The sequence below is a fragment of the Ostrinia nubilalis genome, chromosome 8 (genome assembly GCF_963855985.1).
Source record: "Ostrinia nubilalis chromosome 8, ilOstNubi1.1, whole genome shotgun sequence".
In the NCBI taxonomy this organism is placed as follows: Eukaryota; Metazoa; Arthropoda; class Insecta; order Lepidoptera; family Crambidae; genus Ostrinia; species Ostrinia nubilalis.
This window is the reverse complement of record NC_087095.1, coordinates 14293616-14316278: the sequence shown is the minus strand read 5'-3', so window position 1 is coordinate 14316278 and position 22663 is coordinate 14293616. Positions and strand designations below refer to the sequence as shown.

The window sequence follows — 22663 nt, the reverse complement described above, 5'->3', positions numbered from 1 at the left end:
TCGTAATTTATATGTCAAAACGCAACTTTTGATAACTCTTGCGTAACCGTAGCTCAATAAAAATTATTTCCCATACAACGACGGGACACCCTATTGTACAGCGCCCCTAGCGGGAAACTATCAAAACTAAAATATTCATACAATTTTTAAACGCGCTCACTAGTGAGCGCGTTTGATGTAAACTCACACTCAGCCCACTGTAGTGCTTAGAATTTGGTTACTCCTCTAATGTATCAAGAAACAGTCATAGATTTATGGCTTATTTAATTCCTTTTGTCTGAAAATAAGCAAGGTAACAGGTACTTAACAAAACAAATATTCATATAGACAGTATTCAGTTGTGTTGTGAGCTTTGAATTAGTAAACACTTGCACGAAACACAAATCCAGGTGACTTTCAGTTTATGTACCTACTAAAAACTTTATATTATGACGGTGACTAAGTTTTCAATTAATTTGAGAAATAAAATTTTGAAATTAATCTTCAACTTTTTCATTTGCAACTTTAATAAAGGCTTGCTTATGTTCAGGTACTAATTATGACTTACTGTAATTATTTTCAACTGTGGCCCCGTGTGGTGTGAGGTTGGCTTTCTCTCACAAATTAAATTTCCGATAGCACGTCATGGCCCGCTCTGTTTTAATTTTCTATTACGCTATAAATTGAAGGATTACCCACACCTCTATTATGAACAGAATATAATTTAATATAATTATAACTAGCTGCAATAATAATGGCGTGTAGTTTTTCAGTAAAATTCATAATCGTTTCAGCCAAATGACGTCCACTGCTGGACAAAGGCCTCCCCCAAGGATTTCCATAAAGACCGGTCCTGCGCTGCCCGCATCCAGGTACTTCCCGCGACCTTCACCAGATCGGTCGACCTAGGGGCCTGCCTAAACTATCGCCCGTATACACAAACATTACTACGAGGTCTCACAGTGCGCGTGGAAGCACAAGGTCACACACGAACCAATCACAGAGCTCTATTCAACGCTGTGCGTTCGATAGCTGCTTCACTTCAGCAAATATCGTTTGTGAATACGGGTGTCAGTCTTCCGGCTCGTGGTCGCCACTCGAAAATTCATAAAGAAAAGTCAGAATAATAAAATCAATTCGTCCGAATTTTTAGCAGTGTGCGTTCTCGTAGCACCATTTAGTTTCAATTTTGTAACTAAATCGCGCAGAGAGGTTTCACATACTCGGATAATATTTTTTGTGCCGACTCGCCTGCTATGACTTTTTGCAATCCAGCTGTATTTTAGGGATTTTCCTTACCAATGCCCGATTGATGAGAGGCGTACGGTTTTTTGATATTTTTCGGTCAGTGAATTGCGATCCACAATTTCACAACCACGGATTTGTACACGGTTTTTAATCCTAACTTCAAAGGAGGACTTTTTGAAACTACCTACAAGAGGTTGGAAAATCATTTTCGTCTGTACTACGAGATTTTGGTATACATTCTTCGCATGCAATTTTTACTGTTTCAGTGCTAGCTTTTGGTGTATTTGGTATTTGACCTCTAGCAAGAATAAGACAAAAGCTGAGATGGGTTTAAACTAAAAATTAGTAAATCTAGCTATCTATAGCAGCTTTTGGGGATCGTCTTCGAACATACGCCTCCTCTTCAACCTTCCAACGACTTCTGGTCCTGGCCACTTGCATTCAGCTTATTCCAGCTTGTCGCCCAATGTCATCTGTCCATCGTTTCTCCGGTCTTCCTCTGCCGCTGTATTGCGGTAAAATGAATAATATTCGATGTCAATGGGCTTGAATGTTCACACTAAAAACTATATTTGACTGTCACGAGATTGGAACTTGCAAAAGCAGCTAGTTTTAATCTCATAAACGGACTGAATTTGCTAAAAATAATAGGTTCGCACTAGGTACAGTGTAAAATATATGAAAATTAAATAACCCATTTATAAATGTCATGAATTTGAAAAATAATTAAAATATCAAACCAAATTGAAATATAAAAACTGCCAGTATCTGTCCTATCGCAATCTACAAAAATACTTTTATTAAATTCAAAAGCGATCCTCGAATGGGAAAGTCCAACCCATGTCAACTACCTACAGACCGATAGAGGGAAAGATAATTAGATTTTACTGAGGGAAAATAAAACTGGGACGTGTTTTCTTTCTTAAGTGAAAACCACTTCGATTCCACCATAACGCTTCGGTTCAATTCATTAAACTCTTAGTTTTATGTGCGTTTTGTTTAAATTAGTTGGGTTGAAGTCTAGATATAAATGAAATCGGTTAAAAATAGAAGATAAGTAACGTTAAGTAGATATTAGTTACTCAATTTAAGTCATAATTAAATTAATTAACTATGTACATCTCGATATGTTGAAATGTGAAAAAAAAAATGAAGTATCAAGGAGTTATTGTAAAAATAATATTTATCATCACAGTTCCACGAGTAATATTAAAAGACGTGTGTGAAAAACCTAAGCGATCATAAACTAGAAAATTACGTTTTCCTTTTAAGCTGATACCTTCATCACACATTAAAACCAAAACATTGGTCTGCAATTTTCATTGCCTCAGCTTCAATTACAAACTTCGTAATGAGAGTTAAATTTCTAGAACGTTACTGCATCGTACATTAATTAATCTGCCGTATTAATTTAGCCTCGCTTCCGCTTTAATATAAAACGAAGCCTTTAATTATGACATTAAGGCTCTTTCATTAAATTTCACATGATTAAGCTAATGCGTTATACGGGTAGAGATAATGGTTTACTAAGTTAGTTGTTTTTAATTGGCATTCTCGTTTCAGTAATTTTCATGGTTTATTTTTCCACTGCTAAGTACCTAGGTATAACTGGTCAAGAAGTGTGTTAGTATGTTGTACTTTGAAAACATGGAAGTGTCTAAGTCATGTCATGTATCGTACTTAATCAAAACAAATATTACAATTGTCTGGATGAAAACGAAATACCTAGTTGATAGATTTTCGAATGACCTTTCTTTATCTCATTACTTAGATCTGTATTCAGATTTTATGAAAATAATTTCACCCCTACTCCTTTTTAGGGTTCCGTAGCCAAATGGCAAAAAACGGAACCCTTATAGATTCGTCATGTCTGTCTGTCTGTCCGTCCGTCCGTCCGTCCGTCCGTCCGTCTGTCCGTCCGTATGTCACAGCCATTTTTTTCCGAAACTATAAGAGCTATACTGTTGAAACTTGGTAAGTAGATGTATTCTGTGAACCGCATTAAGATTTTGATGCAAAAATAAAAAAATAATAATAAATATTGGGGGCTCCCCATACTTAGAACTGAAACTCAAAAATTTTTTTTTCATCAAACACATACGTGTGGGGTATCTATGGATAGGTCTTCAAAAATGATATCGAGGTTTCTAAAATACTTTTTTTCTAAACCGAATAGTTTGCGTGACAGACGCTTCCAAAGTAGAAAAAAGTTGGTCCCCCCCCCTCTAACTTCTAAAATAAGAAAATGAAAAATCTAAAAAAATCACATGATGTACATTACTAAAAAAAACTACCAACGAAAATTGTTTTGAACGAGATCTAGTAAGTAGTTTTTTTTAATACCTCGTAAATCGTAAACCGCTTATTACCGCGTAATCTTTCATACAAATAATTTAAATTAAAAAAAAATAATTTTAATTTCATAAATCAATGGTTTTGTGCGTGAGTCCGACACGCACTTGGCCGGTTTTTTTGCCCTGATTCTAAAATAACTTATCAAAAAGATATTTAAGGAATGTCAATGATCTCCAAACTTCTAAGGTAAGTTATACCTAATCATCCTTTTTTAACTGGCAGCTCAAAGAGATTGAATTTCCTGATAGTTTTACTTTATAGAGCCAAAAATCACAGGGAAATTCTCCAACTTTCATACTTCGCACTTCTATAACGAGTGCCACGAGGAAGCTGGTATTTCGAAGCTTCCGTATAAAGCAAAGTTGCACGTGTGTAAAAATGGTTTAAATTGACACCGAATTTTTGGTTATCTTCACTATGTTTTAGTTACTACTGAGCTGGGGACACATCATCATCATCATTATCTCAGCCACAGGACGTCCACTAGTAAACATAGGCCTCCCCCAATGCTTTTCATGCTGCCCGGTTGGTAGCGGTCTGCGTCCAGCGCCTTCCTGCTACCTTTATGATGTCGTCGGTCCACCTTGTGGGTGGACGTCACACTTCGTCTTCCAGTACGCGGCCTCCACTCCAGAACCTTGCTGCCCCATCGGCCGTCAGTCCTGTGTACTATGTGCCCTACCCATGGCTGCTGGGGACACAACACTCTCATATTTATTAAATTATTTTGGTTTGGATTGAATTGATGTTTAAGTTCATAGGTATGCATTTAATTTAGGCGACAATTATAGCCCAATGGTGTTAGACAGTTTCAGATTCGGGGAATGCTAGTTCGATCCCCGTCAACCGCTGGACTATTCTGGTATTCAATCACCACCAACTCTTAACGCAAGCATACTTATTACATTCGCTTACTTAAAAGAGTGACTTACGTGATCGAATCAGAAATGAGGAGATTCGTAGGAGAACCAGAGTGACTGACATAGCCCGCAGAATCGCTAAAATAAAGTGGCAGTGGGCGGGGCACATAGCTCGTAGAGCTGATGGCCGCTGGGGCAGGAAAGTTCTTGAGTGGCGACCACGAGCCGGAAGACGTAGCGTGGGTAGGCCTCCCACTAGGTGGACCGACAATCTGGTGAAGGTCGCGGGAGGTGCCTGGATGCGAGCGGCGCAGGATCGGTCTTCGTGGAAATCCTTGGGGGAGGCCTTTGTTCAGCAGTGGACGTCTTTCGGCTGAAACGAACGAACGAACTTGGATGAGGTAACAGGGATAAGTGATTTGTTTTAATATTAATTTTAATGTAAAAAGACCAAATAATAACAACTTCACAGATATTTCCTCTGTGTCAGTGTCTCAAGGAACTATTGGAAATAAATCCGGTGTCAATAAATCTAAACGCGATAAAAAGTTGCATAACACTATAAACCGATTGATTTTTTCGAGTCCAACAACGTCATTGCTCTTGCTTGTTGAACATTGAACACGCTTTGTTCTGTGGATACAACCGTTGCATTGCACATTTTTATTTTATTACTAGCTTTCCGCCCGCGGCTTCGCCCGCGTGGAATTTTGGTCTGTCACAGAAAAACAATATCGCGCGCGTATTTGCTCACCGTTTAGACATACCCTGGACTACGACAAACATTTTAAAACCAAAATCAGCTCAATCGGCTCAGCCGTTCTCGAGTTATAATCAGACTAACGAACATCAATTCATTTTTATTTATATAGATTTCGGATACGTTTTTACATATAAAGAGAATAAAGCATTAGCTTTTATTGATTTGAATTTGTAAATTATGCTCAAACATGCATTACGCAATAATGCCCTTGCGACCATGTTATCTGTTGTTTAGTTTTTTAGCTTAATAATTAATGTTGTTGGTATAAAGGTACTAGTTGAACTCTTTTTCTACGTGGGCTCATTTTGGGAATTGAAACAAGTATCTTCAAGGTAAAGAAAGTTCATAAAAGTAACACTCTAACCGCACCAATGCGTCCTCTTATACCAAAATACCAAAACACCGTGTGACTACAGCCTTAGTCGCGTTGGCCGTCCGGGTCGAACGTAAGAAAAATCCAATTTCCTGTATAAAATCCGGACAGAATGCGTCAGGAATGGACAACTGACATATTGACCGTTTTACATAGGCATCCTGGCTATCCACTCTTGGACGACACGATTTCAATACACTACATTCTATCTACGATTTTTCGATCGATAATAAACGCTACACTAGTTTCTGATACATTATTTGTCACAACAAAAAAGTTATTAAAATAGGAGTAATTTCTTTTCATAAAAAAAGTTCACTTTTTGTACAGTAAAATGAGCACGAATTTTCATACCAACCATCGTTAAAGCCTTTCAGAATATGAAATAACTTTTGTAACTTATTACTTAATCTGGAGAATTTATCACGTAAGAGACAAATTTTGTATGAATATCATATTTTGTTTTAAAGTCTGCTGGAATAAAATTTTATGTCGCATCATACTCACGAAATTTTAAGTGGCTCCCATAACACTGACGTACTACATAATTTAAAATTTTAGCATCCAGTAGGATCACCAATCTTCTTTCTAGCAATCGGAAACTGTCAAGCTCGTCTCTAGATGAGGGAGGAAAAGACCACATAAATAAATAAATAAATAAATAAACCCTTTAAAATCATCAATATGATATTGTGGGTGGTACTAGGTGGACCGATGATCTGGTAAAGGTCGCGGGAAGAGCCCGGATGCGGGCAGCGCAGGACCGTTCATTGTGGAAAACTTTGGCGGAGGCCTTTGTCCAGCAGTGGACGTCATTTGGCTGAGACGACGATGATATTGTAACATTATTTTAAGTTTGGGGCTTAACGGAACTATTCCCATCTCTCTTTTCCACCACTGAATCTCTGACATAGACCGGATCTAAGATTGTAGACCTTAGAACGTAAGCTTAAACTATTCAACTTAAAGGCAAAGAAAGGCAGAATAAAAAAATTGTACCTCCTTTTATCAAAATAATGAGGGTAATTTGCGCAAAAAGCTGATTACAAAGATACTCGACGGCTAACGAGTACACTAAGCCAAAAAGCCGTCATTCCTTCAGCCGCTTAAACGTCTCAGGCCTAGTTATTATTCATTTGCGCCCTACGCCTGATAAATGTAAGTGCATTATGGGAACATGAAACTTTTACGATCGTCCGTGACGTTATAATGTCGTCGACGTAATGATGCGCAATTTAATAAAGCACCCGCCTGAACAGCGTTTTTAAACTTTTAATGGATCGACGGTTGAAGAACCAACCATTGTCTATCATTCTTGAGAGACTTTTGCCAGTATCCGGCATCGCTTCCCGCTTTCTCGTTTTTGACGTCACCCTATTCCTTCCGAATTAGCCAGATATTCGGAGTTTGGGAAACTTATTCCCTTTTCATATTTGGGTATTGTGTTGTGCTCGGAGGATGCAATCAAAAGCTTTTTAACTTCTTTCGGTATTGTCGAGTTCTATTCAGCAATTGTAATTCTTATTTAACGTAAAGAGTTTTTGCTTCAGCTTTCTTTGTATTGAATTTTGACTGTATTAGCTGTCTAAATGCTTAGTGCCTTGTTCCAATTCGGTATACAGAAATATGGCTCGGTAATCTTAATTGAAAATCTTCAACCCACTTCCATTGAATGTTTAGAGAAGTTTGAAGACAATTTTATGTAACGCCATTTTCTTGTGTTGTTTCTTTGACAAAGTTCTGGCGGCTGAAAATCCGGTATTCCCAGATTCGTTGTGAGCCGGATACATTTCGGGATATAATAAAAGTTTTGATCGATTCCCATCGGTCACGAAGTGTTAAGGTTTGTATCAAATCCCAAATGACACTTCTGTTTCAAGAGACGTTCGGATGGGGCAAAATTACTTTTTCCTGCTAAAAGTAAAACTAAAAAGATTTCGTGAAAGTTTTCCTTTCACAATTCGGAGAAGTACTCGATTACTGAATCGATACTGAAAGATAATACCACATAGTTGTTTCTTCTATTAGGATGATTTTTGGAACCAAACTACATACTCGTATCGTGACATTTTGATAAGTAATCAAAATACATTGAATTATAAATCGGTTACATTGAATTTTAAAAGCGTTATTAATTTTTTATAAACTCAAAACATTGAAAATAGCACGTCGATCAATAAATCATACGTTTAGTTCTGTCCACCTTCGCCTAGCCTAACCGCATAGCACCGAGGCATAGCGTACTTAGTTATTTATCAAATCGATCATGTCAACTTCACCAGGAGTTCCAATTAGCATTTTTTATTTACAAGTACTTAATGGTCTTTGAATAGGTCGTTATAGTTAATTGTTTATTGATCTCAGTCGATTATCACAGTCGATTGGTAAAATAATTTTAGAGACGCAAAACGTACAGTCAAAGTTACATTAGGTCTCTCTAAGCAGTTCGTGGAAGATTAATTTGACTTTTTAACAGTGTTCTTTTCCTGAGCAATAAAATCTTAATAGAGCTCAGCATTATTGTTAAATGTAGTTCAATGGAAATCAAAGAGGGTGTACCATGTTATCATGATGATTTTAGCCACCAAATGACACAATATTTATGCAGAGTTATGAATGTCCCATGCTTTTGATTGCAAAGGACAATGTTCGTTCTCCATACATTGTTCGCCTAAGAACCAACAATTTTGACATATTACTACCCGAAAGCGAAATAATACGATTCTGTGTGTAAGAACAATGATTCCTGATGGACACTTGCCATAAAATTAATGATTAAGAATATTAAATCACAGCGATTTTATAATATGTCGTTTATGACAACATGGCGTCTAATGTATTGTGTGAATGTATGAACACCGATTCGCGAAAAATATTTTGTATTGTCGTCACGCCGAGTCGCAACCAAATAGTATAAAATAATAGAACAAGTTTTAGAAATACAACTCGGCATTCCACTTTTATAATATGTCCACATATTGCACGTAAATAAACAACATGAATCGTAGGTTGTTTCCACCCTTGTCATCTGACACATGAAATAAACTCCTATTGTATTATAGATATCGAAGCCGAATCGTATATAATAATAGAATGGGTTTTGGAGATCACTCGGGGTTCCACTTTTATAAAATACCTACATATTGCATAAAAATAACACGAATCATGGGTTTCTTTTCACCATTTACATCTGACACGAGATAACAAACTCCTATCTCCATGACTACCGTCGTAGTCTATGCCAAAGACTACAATATTTCAAGCAAGAAGTTTCAAACCTTAGCGGCTACAGTAACCCCTGGGCCACATACATCGTGATAACAGTCGGTCGACACCGGAACGAAGTTTTGCGATTATGCAAAAAAGCACCGTATTCTAGTGCGGCTATATCACGTTCAACCGGGGTTTTAATTCGACTAAAGTCCTGACTAAAGACTAGAAGAAAATACGCCGCATTGTATGAGCACTTCGTGTTCGTTAAAGCGGCTTCAGATCTAGAGCCTATATAGTTTTCTTGCCAATAATATCCGCAAGTAGCGCTGCATGATCTTTACAACAAAAACAGCAATAGTTATTAAGGTGCCAACATTATAATTATGATTACTTTGGCACGGTATTATACACGTTCGAAGATTTGTCATTTTCATTCATTTCATCATCATCATCATCATCATTTCAGCCACAGGACGTCCACTGCTGAACAAAGGCCTCCCCCAATGACTTCCACATCGCACGGTTGGTAGCGGCCTGCATCCAGCGCCTTCCCGCTACCTTTATCAGGTCGTCGGTCCACCTTGTGGGTGGACGTCCCACGCTGCGTTTTCATTCATTTATTATTTTCTTAAAGTGCCGGAAAAAAAATAGTTTCTAGCTGTCCCAGCAACTTCGTCAATAAAAAGTTGTCTTGTCTTATCTTTAAAATCGTAATATTAATTTCTGAACGTATCCTGTTCGACACCTAATAATATTATTTGACATAGCGGGCTCGGCGAATTTCGGCAAATTAATTTTGACATTGCAGAATATGACTTTTGATAGGTTTATCATAGAATTCGGCGGGGATATCCTCACGGAGGAAGTTCGAAAAATGGCGGAACAAGATCTTATAATAATGCAAGGCCGAAGCTGTAACGCGCGTGCTCCTACGTGTAATCCGGCGAGTATACAATAAATAGTAATGTCTGGTAAATAGTGGTAATACGTATCGTTCGTTCGTTCGTTTCAGCCGAAAAGACGTCCACTGCTGGACAAAGGTCTCCCCCAAGGATTTCCACGAAGACCGATCCTGCACCGCTCGCATACAGGCACCTCCCGCGACCTTCACCAGATCGTCGGTCCACTTAGTGGGAGGCCTGCCCACGCTACGTCTTTCGGCTCGTGGTCGCCACTCAAGAACTTTCCTGCCCCAGCGGCCATCAGCTCTACGAGCTATGTGCCCCGCCCCGTCTATGTCTATATGCGCTACGATTACAGGGTATCATTTTGCATAGTCGCAAGACTTCACTCCGCTGCTGTCAAATCAATGTCGCATAATGTTATCGCAATGTGTGTGGCCCTTGGCCAAATCACAGAAGCCTTTGCGAAGAAAGAGCACTTGAATGACAATGAAAATCAGGGTTACCATTTTGTAAGATCTCCTCACTATTGAGGGTAACAAAGTAACATTAATAATCTAGCCATTAATTACATTTATTACCTATACGAGAAAGTAAAGCAACATGCGGTTTTATTTTAATTTGTAAAATATTTGTAACAGTTTGTTCTAAGTTTAGTTTTACAACAGTATTGCTGTTTCAGCTGTCACTGTGAAGCTTTGGGAAAATAAATAAATAGAAAAAATATTAACATAAATATTTATTTAAGTTTTTATGTTCATTATCATAATATTTTATGCCAATTTAAGTTACACTGTGTGACAGTCTTTGACACTAAACAAACTCTTCAGCTTAATAATACCTACCTACAGGGCGTTTTTATAGTTACTCTTGCTGATGAAACAAGAAGGGTTGATTCTACTACTGAAATACAACTACTTTTCTTACAGGACCAATATCAAATTCTCAAAAAAAATCACATCCTCGTGATGGTGATAATTTCTATGGAGAGGTTTTTTTTTTATATTCAGTCTCTTGGGATAAGTTATTCCATTTGAGCAGTAGAATTAATCCTTTTTATTTGATCACATATAAAAATAACACAAGTTTTTAGGAAAACTTCTTCTTTGGTATGGTATCACCACGGAGTTATAATGGCGGCAACTCTGTATCACTGAAATGTAACTTTCAAACAGTATGAATAATAAGGGCACCACATTGGTTTTTTTTCTGAAAAAAGGCTTTCACTTTTAGTACTAACCCTTTAGCACTATTTCATTGAAATAAAAATACAATAAACGCACAGAAGACTGAAATTGAGTCAACTGACGTGACATTTATAATTTGTTGACATTATGACAGTTTGACAAGACTAGGGATTGAAAAAGTAAAATGACAATTTATTAAAACGATTCACAAGGATATAATCGATTAAAAATATTTATAAAATGTTCTGATACTTGCCTGAAGCGATTATCCAATCCTGGTTTCTACTGAAAAACTACCTCGTGGCAAGATTTTAATAAAATAATAAAATCTTTATCTTCTCTTTTACAATCTATAAAAGTTCATTTGGTCTATTATTATACATGTGCTATGAATGAGGGTTTTCGCGATTGAAAAATCCGCGAGATGGCAATACGTAGACGCGAGGTCCAAATGCTGCATGATTGGTGGATTTTGACATATCTGTCAATGTCATGTCAAAAATAACCAATCATGCAGCATTTGGACCTCACGTCTACGTATTGCCATCTGGCGGATTTTTCAATCGCGAAAACCCTCATTGGCATAGATTATGAGAGACTGGCAACTATACTAGGTTGATATATGTTTCACTCACTTCAACTGGCATTGGATTCAACATCGGATTCTGACACTTTTACAGTTATGATACCATGAATATCAGTTTATGGTCCTAATTATTTTTATTTTATTTACGACCTTCGACCAGTTGGACACTTTAGATAGCTTCTTGTAATAGTGTCAATATCTTTTTAGCTTTTAACGCAAATCTAGTCTTCAAAGCAGTTTAATCGATTTATTTTATTTTCAAAATCGATATTTTATTGTCTATGATGGCCGCAGGAACATCACTATACATGGACTCCCAGCAATAAAGTACGGTAATGCCTCGTACAGATTTTATCGGCAAAAATTATGGAACTTGATAGGTTTTAGACCATGCCACGCACCAAAACGTCCGGAAGTTGTAATAGTATTATAGAATAAACGTTAAAAGACTTATTTATTTAATTTTTCAATGCTTAAGTGTCCATTAGAATGAAAGGGTGCTTAATGTATTAAAAAAATTAGAAAATAATTATGATGGGTTAATGTTTTTGGGCGGTTTTTTAGGCGATTTCTGACAATGTCCTTTATAAAATGCATTTTCAAATTTCACCACCCGTGTTTACCACACCAATGTACGTTGTAACTTTGTAAAAAATCTACGAACCGGAACGCGGCCGGTTATAAATGTGTTGACCGTGATAGAGTAAGAGCTAGTGAACGCAAGACCTACGTCATTTTATAAAAGCTGAAAGTTTGTCAGCGTATGCTCCCAATATAGGATATAATGTTAGTGAATTATGAAGTTTGGGTCATCGTGGCTTTGGCAGCTACCCTAAAAAACTGTCTGCCAAGGAGCTGGAACTGTTAAAACTGTCTGGCTGTTGGGGAAAATACTTCTAATTATTGTCCAAATATTATGTAATACATAAGAATCAAATTTAATCGTTAGTAGAATTACAGTCTATTGAATATACAGAAAAAGCCATCGTAAAAGTTAGACTTACGCTATACCATAAAATCTGATTTTTTGATGACGTAGGTCTGGCGTTCACTAGCTCTTAGTCTATGAACGCGCACTGACTTTGACGAGTCGATCGCATTCTGCGGAATACTGGTGTTACAGTTTTTATAGACAGGAATAGGTTTTGCCTTTTTTTAATACTTAATGGACTTTCTCACATGCCTTTTTAACACTAGAGTTTTTCAGACGCTGTGAAACACCTACCAATTATAAGTCGATCGCCCTCTGCGGAATAGACAGATTTTTTACCCGACTGCGCCAGAACTGACTGATTTTTAATACTTAGGGACTTATCCACGACTATCACTTGATTACAGAACTGTAAAAAATGGTCCCATAAATTGGCTTTTAATGAGTCGATCGTATGTGTGTGTTTCACTTTAGTACTTGTTAAATAAAATTTTATTAAACCTACTTTTTCAAATTATATGCAAAATGCGAAAGTTTACCCACAATTTACTCATTTAAAAGAGCTTGCAATATTTTAAAATAGCTCGCACTGGTTACTACGGGAATTTCAAGCAAAATATAGAGAGTTCAAATTCTACTTATGGCAGTAAATTTTTAACGTGAAAAATTACATCGTCAAGAAAGGTTAAATGAAAGTTTTCCTTACAAAAAAAATATGCTGAAACCACCAATTACGGAAAACAAAGCAAACACGCCGTCTGTTGCTATACAGCAATATAATAATTATAAACAGACACAGACGTCATTACGAAATGTTATTTCACCGAATAAAGATAAAAGGCGTAGGCCGCAATTAGATCTAAAGACAAGACAGAGCTAGTTATAAAAGTAAGGTAAAATTAGTCTCAAGATTTAATATTATCGTGATATATTTAATTTTATAATAATCATAATAGGCTGGGGCTGGTCTCTGGCTACATCCCATGATATAGTCAGAGACTAGATCCAGCATGTGCACCACTTTCACTTTTGTCGATTATTTTGCGCTTAAAACGGCCTCTACGTGTTGGATCTGTATCCCCACGCAAGCCTTATAAAGGACCGGGCCACTTTTGACCCGTGAGCTCCAAAGCGTACAAACATACCTAATAATAATAATAATAATCTGTATCCCCACGCAAGCCTTATAAAGGACCGGGCCACTTTCGACCCGTGAGCTCCAAAGCGTACAAACATAATAATAATAATTTATTTAATAACCAAGAAGATGACGATTTACAATATTGTACAATGTATTAATTACTTAAACTACGATTGACAATCGTGTTAATCTTAAGTATGTCCCTGCCAACTAAACTAGGATTAAACCTGTATCTTAGATGACAGTGATTCCTCCAGGGTGAAGAAAGTAATGTAAGTTAAGTGAATCAAAGGAAGTTTAAAGTAAGTTTACAATTATTAAGGTTAACGGACAATAAGTACTTAATAAGCTAAAATAATAAATTTATGTTTGTGGTGCAAACGAGCACAGGAGCTGTGGGTGTGTAATGTGGAGTGTAAGTGTTGAGTGTAGTGAATGTGTATAGTGGGATGTGAGTGTGTTAGATGTGATTTCGCCTATGTTAGTTGTTTAGCAAGCTTTCGGTTTCTTTATAATTTATTGTAAGAAGGAACTTTAGGACTATTCGTTTAACTTCAAATTTGTTGTATAAATATATATGTAAGGTGTTATTAAGTTTGTTATATAATTTGGCACTTAGTGCACTATATTGTCTTTTAGCCCAACCAGTGCGACATTTGGTCAGAGGGCAAGCTCTCATTGCCCCTCTACGCCTAGTCGCAATTTGAGGGTCAAACGGTAGCGAAATGTGCTTGCGGAGGACCGAACGGAAGACCGCAAGTTGCCTGACAGTGAGAACTTGACACTCGTTATACAGTTCAGCGGTTGGGTATATTCGTCGCTTTCTGGTCATAACCTTAAGAACAGCGCGCTGAGCACGCTCTAGTTTTATCATAGCCGTCTTATCGGCACCACCCCATACAGGGATGCAATAAGAGATGACCGACTGGCATAATCCAAAATATACCGTAAAAAGTGTACTTAGATCGGCCGAGTTTCTAAGATTCTTAAAAATGTAAATAAGTTTACGAGTTCTTTCCTTGACAGTTTTAATTTGAACATGCCAGTCGAGTCTCGCGTCAACATGAACTCCCAGGTATTTAACGCTCTTTACCGACTCCAGAGGCGCACAATCACATGAACTCTGATCATCGTCCTGACAAGTATGGACAACCAAGCGGTCCGATTCAGGGTCATGATTTGTAGCTCTGGCGATATCGAAGCGAATGAGTTGCGTTTTTGTCAAATTAAGAGTGAGAAGATTATCGGCCAGCCACTTCATTACGGAACGAATTGCATTTATAGCATTTGCTTTGGCCGTTAACCAGCAATCTCCATGAACAAGTAGAGCGGTATCGTCCGCATATGTAAATATGCTGCAGTTGTTGAGTGACATGTTACAAAGCTCATTTATGTAAATGAGGAACAATGTGGGTCCCAGAATGCTACCCTGTGGGACTCCGTAAGAGATACGTTCTTCTTTACTGACTAAAGACCCTATTTTCACACACTGAGTGCGGTCGGAGAGGTAGCTGGCAAAGATATCAAGAGGAACGCCGCGGATACCGATCGATTCGAGTTTGGATAAAAGAATTGGAACAGAAACAGTGTCGAAAGCCTTTGACAGGTCTAGAAATATGCCATAGCATTTTCTTTTATTGTCTACATTGGTGACAAGGGTTTCCGTTAATTTCAACACAGCATCTTCGGACGATTTGTCATTACGAAATCCAAATTGGTTATCTGATAAGATCCCATGGCAGTGGAGGTAGTTTTTTAGTGATGAGTTCAGATAACGCTCAAAAATCTTCGATAAGGCAGTGAGGACTGAGATAGGCCGGTAGTTTGTGACAAGGTCTCTGTCACCTCCCTTGTGAATTGGGTGGACTACAGCCCTCTTAAAAACCGCAGGGAATACTCCTTGGGAGATGCACAGGTTGAAAATGTGGGTTAGTGGGCTTACAAGGCGATGACAGGACTGTTTGATCACTCGAGCGGGGATGTCATCCCAACCAACAGCACAATCTGATCGGAGATTCAGAATCAGTCTTTCCACTTCTGACTCATGGATAGGGAGTATAATAAAGGAATTCAACGAAGTGTTTTTTGTGCTTATGTGATTCGGGTTTAGTGGCAGAGAAGCAACAGGGAATTTAGATGCCAACTTTTTCCCAACATTGACAAAGAATTCATTCACATGATCAATTGATGCCTTAGTATCACCAGCATACTGAATCAACTCTTCGGGCGATTTATGTAAGCGCTTTGTATGGGTAATTGTTTTGACAACGTTCCATAAATGTTTGGGATTATTTTTTGCCTTTTCAAACTGGATTTTTTCATAAGAGATTTTTACTTTTTTCAATAAAGATTTACAAAAGTTCCGATATCTATTGTATGTAGTTTTTAAGATGTCATTTTCTTGATCTTTTCGTAATTTTTGATGCATTGAGTCCCGGTTGCGAATACAGCGAAGTAATCCCGGCGTGATCCAGGGTTTAGTAATTTTAGACTTTCTCGGGATGGATCTAGCAACCTTGTGTTTGTTAACTACTGCATTTATTAATGAGACAAGGTTGGTCGAAGCCACTTCTGGATTGGTTTCTCTAAGTATGCGATCGAAGTTAGTATTGTCAAGTTCTGTTTTAATACGATCATAATTAATATTAAAGTTTGTGTTAGATGACCGTTCATTAGGGTTATTTTTTAAATTAAGCGACAGAAGTATAGGGTAATGATCGGTGATCTCGGTCTGTATAACAGCCACTGTGGAAGTCAGTTTAGTTTTGAGCATTATATGGTCTAAACAGTTACCATCTCTAGTAGGGAGTAGATGTGCTGGGAAGAGACCTGAAGATGCCATTAAATTCAAATAATCATCAGAATCGGGATGTACATTTCCTTGCTTAATATCAATATTAATATCTCCCATAATAATTACATTCTCAGAAGAAGTAGATTATATAGTATTTTCAAGACTATTAAGAAATCTGTCCAGTTTGTCATATGAAGGAGAACGATAAATAGCTATGATGGAGGTTCTTCCGAATTGACATATCAAAGAATTTGCATCCATTATTAAAGGTTCGGTAACACAGCACTTAATAGAAGTTTTTATGTAGAGAACAACGCCATCATTTTGTATAGGATTCTTGCTGGAAGAGTGAACCGAGTAGCCATCAAGGTGCGGAAGAGAAGGATTACGTTGAAGCCAACATTCCGTCAAAACAATGAAGAATGTTCACTAATTTTGTTTTTTAGCTTTCTGTATTCTCTGTTAAAAATAAAAAATACACGTGAAAGAATTATTTCGATACGTCAATTAGTTTCCAAGATATTGAATTTTAAAAGTGCGGGCGGCGGCCGGCCCGCCATTTTATGCGCGTGACGTCATATTACAGTGACTGGCTCATATTTGTATGGGTGGAATCTTGCAAGCTGAATTAAGACCCACTTCCAGGCTACCGATTAAGCTGAAATTTCGCAAACACATGTGATTTGGATGACCATGCAATATTATGATGACATGGAGCTGATCTGATGATGAAGCTGGAAGGTGGCCATAGGAACTCTATAATAAAACGACTTAAATCCATCGAGTTTGGGCTCGTTCGTTTTGTATTGATGAGTACTTTAATTGTTTATAGTAATCAGGGTCTAATGATGGAGCTGGAAGGTAATTCGCAATAAAACGACACAATCGCATCAAGTTTGGGTTTGGTTCAATTTTAATTTCTGTGATGGGTCTGGGTGTTAATATGTATAATAAGTTTGTATTTACAAAAAAAAATGTATTTAAGTATGTTTATATCCGTTTTCTAGTGAGCGGACACTGTGAATGTACGTCACGCGGGGTCACGTGACCGTCGGCGGGACTCAATATTTAAGCGAACTTTGAATGCCTATAAAATCATAACTACTGGGTATTTTTGAATGAAATAAAAACTAATGTATTTGTAAATGTAAAAGCCTAACTGTAACATAGGTTTCAAGTGATTTTGCATACCTAGTAACATTCTCAATTATATCATAATCTAAGGTGGTTGTCGTCATAGTAGCCAAAAAGTTGTCGAAGTTTTTACCGATGCTTCTAATATTGAGGTGGATTATTGTGAGTCTTGAGCCATCTGTAGATATATAATCCTTACATTTCTCAGGGGTGCAATAGTATAGCTGAGTGACATTGATGTTATCAATGTCAGTAACAATGTTTTCTATGGAGGCCATTTTCTTTGGTCAACTGGGTTATAAAAAAGAGCAGCAGGCATAGTGCCTACTACTAGAGTGAGTAAGATATAGTATACTATAGCGATCTCCTTCAATGTCGGGATTATTGATTTTCTTGATTTATAAAAGTTGGTTAGCATCGGCTGGTTTATAAAAAATATGATCTGATAAGTAACAAATGTAATCACATATGTAGGGGCTAGTTGAGGCGATGGATTTTGTGTAAAATGTGTGCATGTTGTGTATGTGTGCAGTTTGTGTGAAATGTGACTTCGTGAAATTGTTTGGCTGTATTTACTATTAACAATTTGATATATTTTACTTAACATTGTCCTAAATAAAAATGTATATCTAATTATCATCCTTAAGCAAGTCATGCAGACAATTCTCAGTTTTGATATGGACATATGAAGAGCTTGGATCTTTGCGGAGGAGCACTCGACCCCGTGATGTCCAACAAAAGGAATAATTATGTTTCTTGGCAAATTCACGGGCCTGAAAAAACAATTTACGGGTAGAGAATGGTAAGTGCTCGTCCACATAGATCGGTTGTAAGTCACCATTTCCTCTGATTTGTCCATGGTTAAGTCTGTCCGATCCTTTTCTGCTCTTATTCCATCGCCGAGCGGAACTGAGGATGTTGTCCTTGACTTGAACGGAAGTAAATTCGGCAACTATCGATCTTGGTGTCCCAGGCTTCCCAGGTCTGCGGTAGACGTCTCGAATGTCTTGGTCTTGAATCTTAACATCCAAGATAGAGCCTAATTTTTGAATTATTTGAATAAGTTCAAATTCCGTTTCTTTTTCTTTGTTAGGCACATTGCGAATCTCAATGGATGAAGATCTCGACAGCTGTTGTAGTTCGTTCAGTTGGTTACCCAAGGAGACAATATGTTCTTTGGTTTCATTTTTCTCAAGGTCCAATTTCTTGATTTTACATTCGATATCTTCGAACTGTGTCTTCATTGAAGAGATCGAGGATTCAATTTCTGAATTTGTTTTATGGATTTCAGAGCACTGTTTTTTCACGTGAGCGACGTCCTCGGTTAGCCTCGCCATGGAGGCCACCTGTTCCGACCTCCAGGAGCTAAGCATCATCATTATGTCTTTTTTAAAATCATCTAGGTCTTGACGTGCTAATGGCTGCCGTCCAAAGTCCGCAATCGGGGGCGAGGCGTCCATTCTGGGGCGTTTAGTGCGTGAAGTTACGTTGGATGTACCTTCCACTTCCTCACAAGTCGCTAAGTCCGGCTCCGATTGAGATTGTGAAGTTGCCAGCAATGGCGAGGCCGGTGGAGTCCGTTGTAATTTGTGCATAATGAGTAGGAAATAAGGGTTAATTTGCTTATCTGTTCGTAGCAGCGATGTTCTTAGCAGCCAAAGCACTGTTTATCCGTAGCGCTGTGATGTCGTAGCACTCTGTTGTTGTAGCACGTCGTAGACGACTACGGGGCCCCGGAGTCAATGAAGTAGAACTATGCGTAGTTTCGGCGCGTGACGTCAAGCTCGATTGGTTTCGTGGTTAGCGCGGCGACTCGGGTGCCGTCGGATGCCGGTTCGAATCCCAGTCAGAGCCAAGCCGAGAGAATATCACCATCCAGCTCTAGGACCGCCCAGAGGGAGGAGTCTTTGAACTTAAACGTCTCAAGAGTAACAAGGAATTGAAATTCGCACTCACAGCCAATCAGAAAAATAGACTTCAACACTTTGTGAATTAGAGAAGCACAGGTCCCGCGCACGACCGCTCCGGACCACGGTAGGCGGAGGAATCGATGATGTGGGTTAGCTACAGAAATTACGGCCCTAGAGTCAGTGTAGTAACGAATATACCATTTTGACATTCATCATCATCATAATAATTTCAGCCATAGGACGTCCACAGCTGAACATAGGCCTCCCCCAATGCTTTTCACGTTGATCGATTGGTACGGATTAGCAAGCTGAAGTGGCACTGGGCAGGGCACATAGTACGCAGAACTGACGGCCGATGGGGCAGCAAGGTTCTGGAATGGAGGCCGCGTACCGGAAAACGCAGCGTGAGACGTCCACCTACAAGGTGGACCGCCGACATCGTAAAGGTAGCAGGGAAGAATTGAACGCAGGCCGCTACCAATCGATCGATTTTGACATTACCTACTCAATGAAATCTGTTACAAAATCTCCTCATTAAGAGAGTTTAACTCTATAACTATTGGATCAGGGTAGCGTAATGATAAGAAATTTAAATAAATCAACGTCACATCAAAATAATATAAAACGCTTTAAAAAAACAACCGTAACATTTTAAACTATTATGTTGCATTTTTACTATAAAATTATCACTTCACGGGATTTATTGCAACAATATCTATTTTAACGGTAAATAAAATAGATATTGCTCTTCAGTCTGCCCGCGACCATGACTCGTGCAACCGAGCCGAAACGTCGGGAGGGTAAATATTTTATTTACCGTTAAAATAGAAATTGTTGCAATAAATCCCGTGAAGTGATAATTTTATAACAACCGTAACCTCCACTTTCAGGCGGCTTTCTTACAGACCTACATTTTAAAGCAGTCGCTAGAATGGTTCGTCGCCGTAGGCACGTGTATACGACATTTTTCTACACAACTGAGCATACATACTTCTACTTCGCCCAACAACGTCGCAACTCCAAACCATACCGAAAATTACTCGCCACTTTGACGTATTGTTACTGAAATTCGATTAAAAGTTCCGCGAAATGGATTTCGGATCGTGATAAGACGCGGTGAAGTAATATTCGTATAATAATAATAGCTATAAGTTTCCGTTAATGACTAAAGTTGGATGTATTGAAAGTGTTAAGGTTCCGTTGTTGGAGCGGTTAGCGGTGTAGTTACCCTTTTCGTGGCGAAACTTATTATAGTAATTGATTGGGAAGTTCTCATATTGAATTACGTATAACGATACATATATCTATACTTATCCTTTAACCGACGACGTGATTTTTTTGTCACGCCGTCTGCGACGTGCGGTCTGTGGGACCGCTATACTGTTTACTCAAAAAGTAATCATTTTTTGTATAAAAGTATATTGGTTTTATATTTTTTGAGAACATTATAGTATTACAAATAAACATACGTATAATTTGTGAGGAATCAATGTATATTATTTATTTAAATATGGCTAAAACTTTTTTGACCCTTAATTTCATTGAAATTACACTAGAGCTCCATAATACCTATATAACTTGTAAATTTTAATCAAAGCAAGAAAAACTTTACTCCTTCCTAAATATAGTGAACATAATTAATAAAATAAAAATAAATGACACGTACATCACATGCACAAAAAAATTTTGACGTAGGGTAAACATTAGGCACAATCAGGACATTATTTTTTACCGCATGCCAAGCATTTTCGGAATGCATAGGTAACACCTGTAAGATAATTTCGTTTTCAATTTAGGTGGACTAAAATGTACGTCCTTTTTGCAGCTGGTGCAATGACATCAGGCTGAATTGGCATGTCAGAGCCTAGAATAGATGTCACTGTTTGCTTTACCACCCGTTTCGCGGTATTTTTTTACAGACTACCATCTTTTACATAATAATAAGTCCTAATATCAATATATCATTAGGAAATGTCTTTTGCTAGGTTGTGGTGGCCCAGGATCCATCAATTTTACAAAAAATGAGTCGTCTAAAACAAAAACGCATGTTTTAGTATGGTACAAAAAAGTCACGTAGTCTGCGACGTGCGGTCCCACAGACCGCTGTTGAACTTTAAATCGAAATGTCTTATCAAAACTGCCCTTATCGATGTAACCACTACCTGTAATCGCGTATGGGCAACTAAACTCGAAGGTACTGAGACGCTCGGGACACGGGAGTAAGTAGAACATTTCAATCCAGAAATTTCAAAAACCGGAGCGGTCTGTGAGACCGCACGTCGTCGGTTAAAGGTTATAATAGGTAAATCTGTAGAGAGGTCAATTCTGTACATGAAGAATATTTTCAAAATAACTATCAGGGGGTGATAAGTGATCGATACTGATGCCAAAAATGCAATCAGTAAAATTTTTGTCTGTCTGTCTGTCTGTCTGTATGTTCCTTATAGAAACTTGGTACAATTATTCTTCATACTCCTGAGCAGGTTATACTTAGGAATTCCCACGGGAACGGGAATTAGCGGGAAAATCCTTTTGTATGAAAAATCTAAACCGCTTAAGTTAGACGCTTGAAATTTGGCATGCAGGTACCTTAGTAAACTTAAAGCTTAGTTACAACAGTATATTGCAAAATTCCCACGGGAACGGGAGTTAGCGGGAAAAAACATTTGTATGAAAAAATCTAAACCGCGTAAGATAGATGAAGGGGGTAAAACGAGATCCACGCGTACGAAGTCGCGGGTGGCCGCCAGTCACAAATAAAACTTGTCGCCAACTAGTATAGCAATCTATAGAAATGAGGTAATCAAAACAGTATGGTTTAGATTCCGACTGCTGGTCTGAGGTCATCCCAGTTCGAACCCCGTCAACCACTGGATTGTGGTAAACTCCAACACAAGCATAGTTAGTTGGCTTACCAAGAGAGGTTAACATACATAATAATAATTATTATTATCAGGTAAATAATTTGTTTATCATAATAGTAATCGAATGATATTTTAGACGAGTCAAAAAATAGCTCTCGTCATTGATTTTCTCAGTGGAGTTCGAACTTTCATATGGCGTTTGGTATTTAACCCACTAGCTCAAGGCTTCGTATAAATAAATGTCTAAATGCAAGCTTATTTTTACAGACTATAATTCTAAAATTGCCATCTACTCGTAAATTGGCTTAAATTATTAATTGTTTTAAATTAAAATACCAATTAAGCGGTTGATCATGATAGAGCACGAGGTTTGTAACAAAACAAAAAAGGAACAATCATTCATCTTTGTTAATTAAAAGGTCA

At 37.9% G+C, this 22663-nt stretch overlaps 2 protein-coding genes across 2 annotated transcripts in view; both read right to left on the bottom strand.

Annotated features, from left to right (window-relative positions):
• The window catches only part of LOC135074259 (uncharacterized), a 32548-nt gene extending 13487 nt beyond the window's left edge, over positions 1–19061 (bottom strand). The window contains exon 1 of the mRNA XM_063968546.1: positions 18257–19061. Within this exon, the coding sequence (XP_063824616.1) occupies positions 18257–19061 (805 nt within the window). The remainder of the gene's footprint in view (positions 1–18256) is intronic.
• LOC135074261 (acid sphingomyelinase-like phosphodiesterase 3a) overlaps positions 1–22663 on the bottom strand; it is a 105577-nt gene that overhangs the window by 68219 nt on the left and 14695 nt on the right. The gene's annotated exons all lie outside the window — the stretch shown is intronic.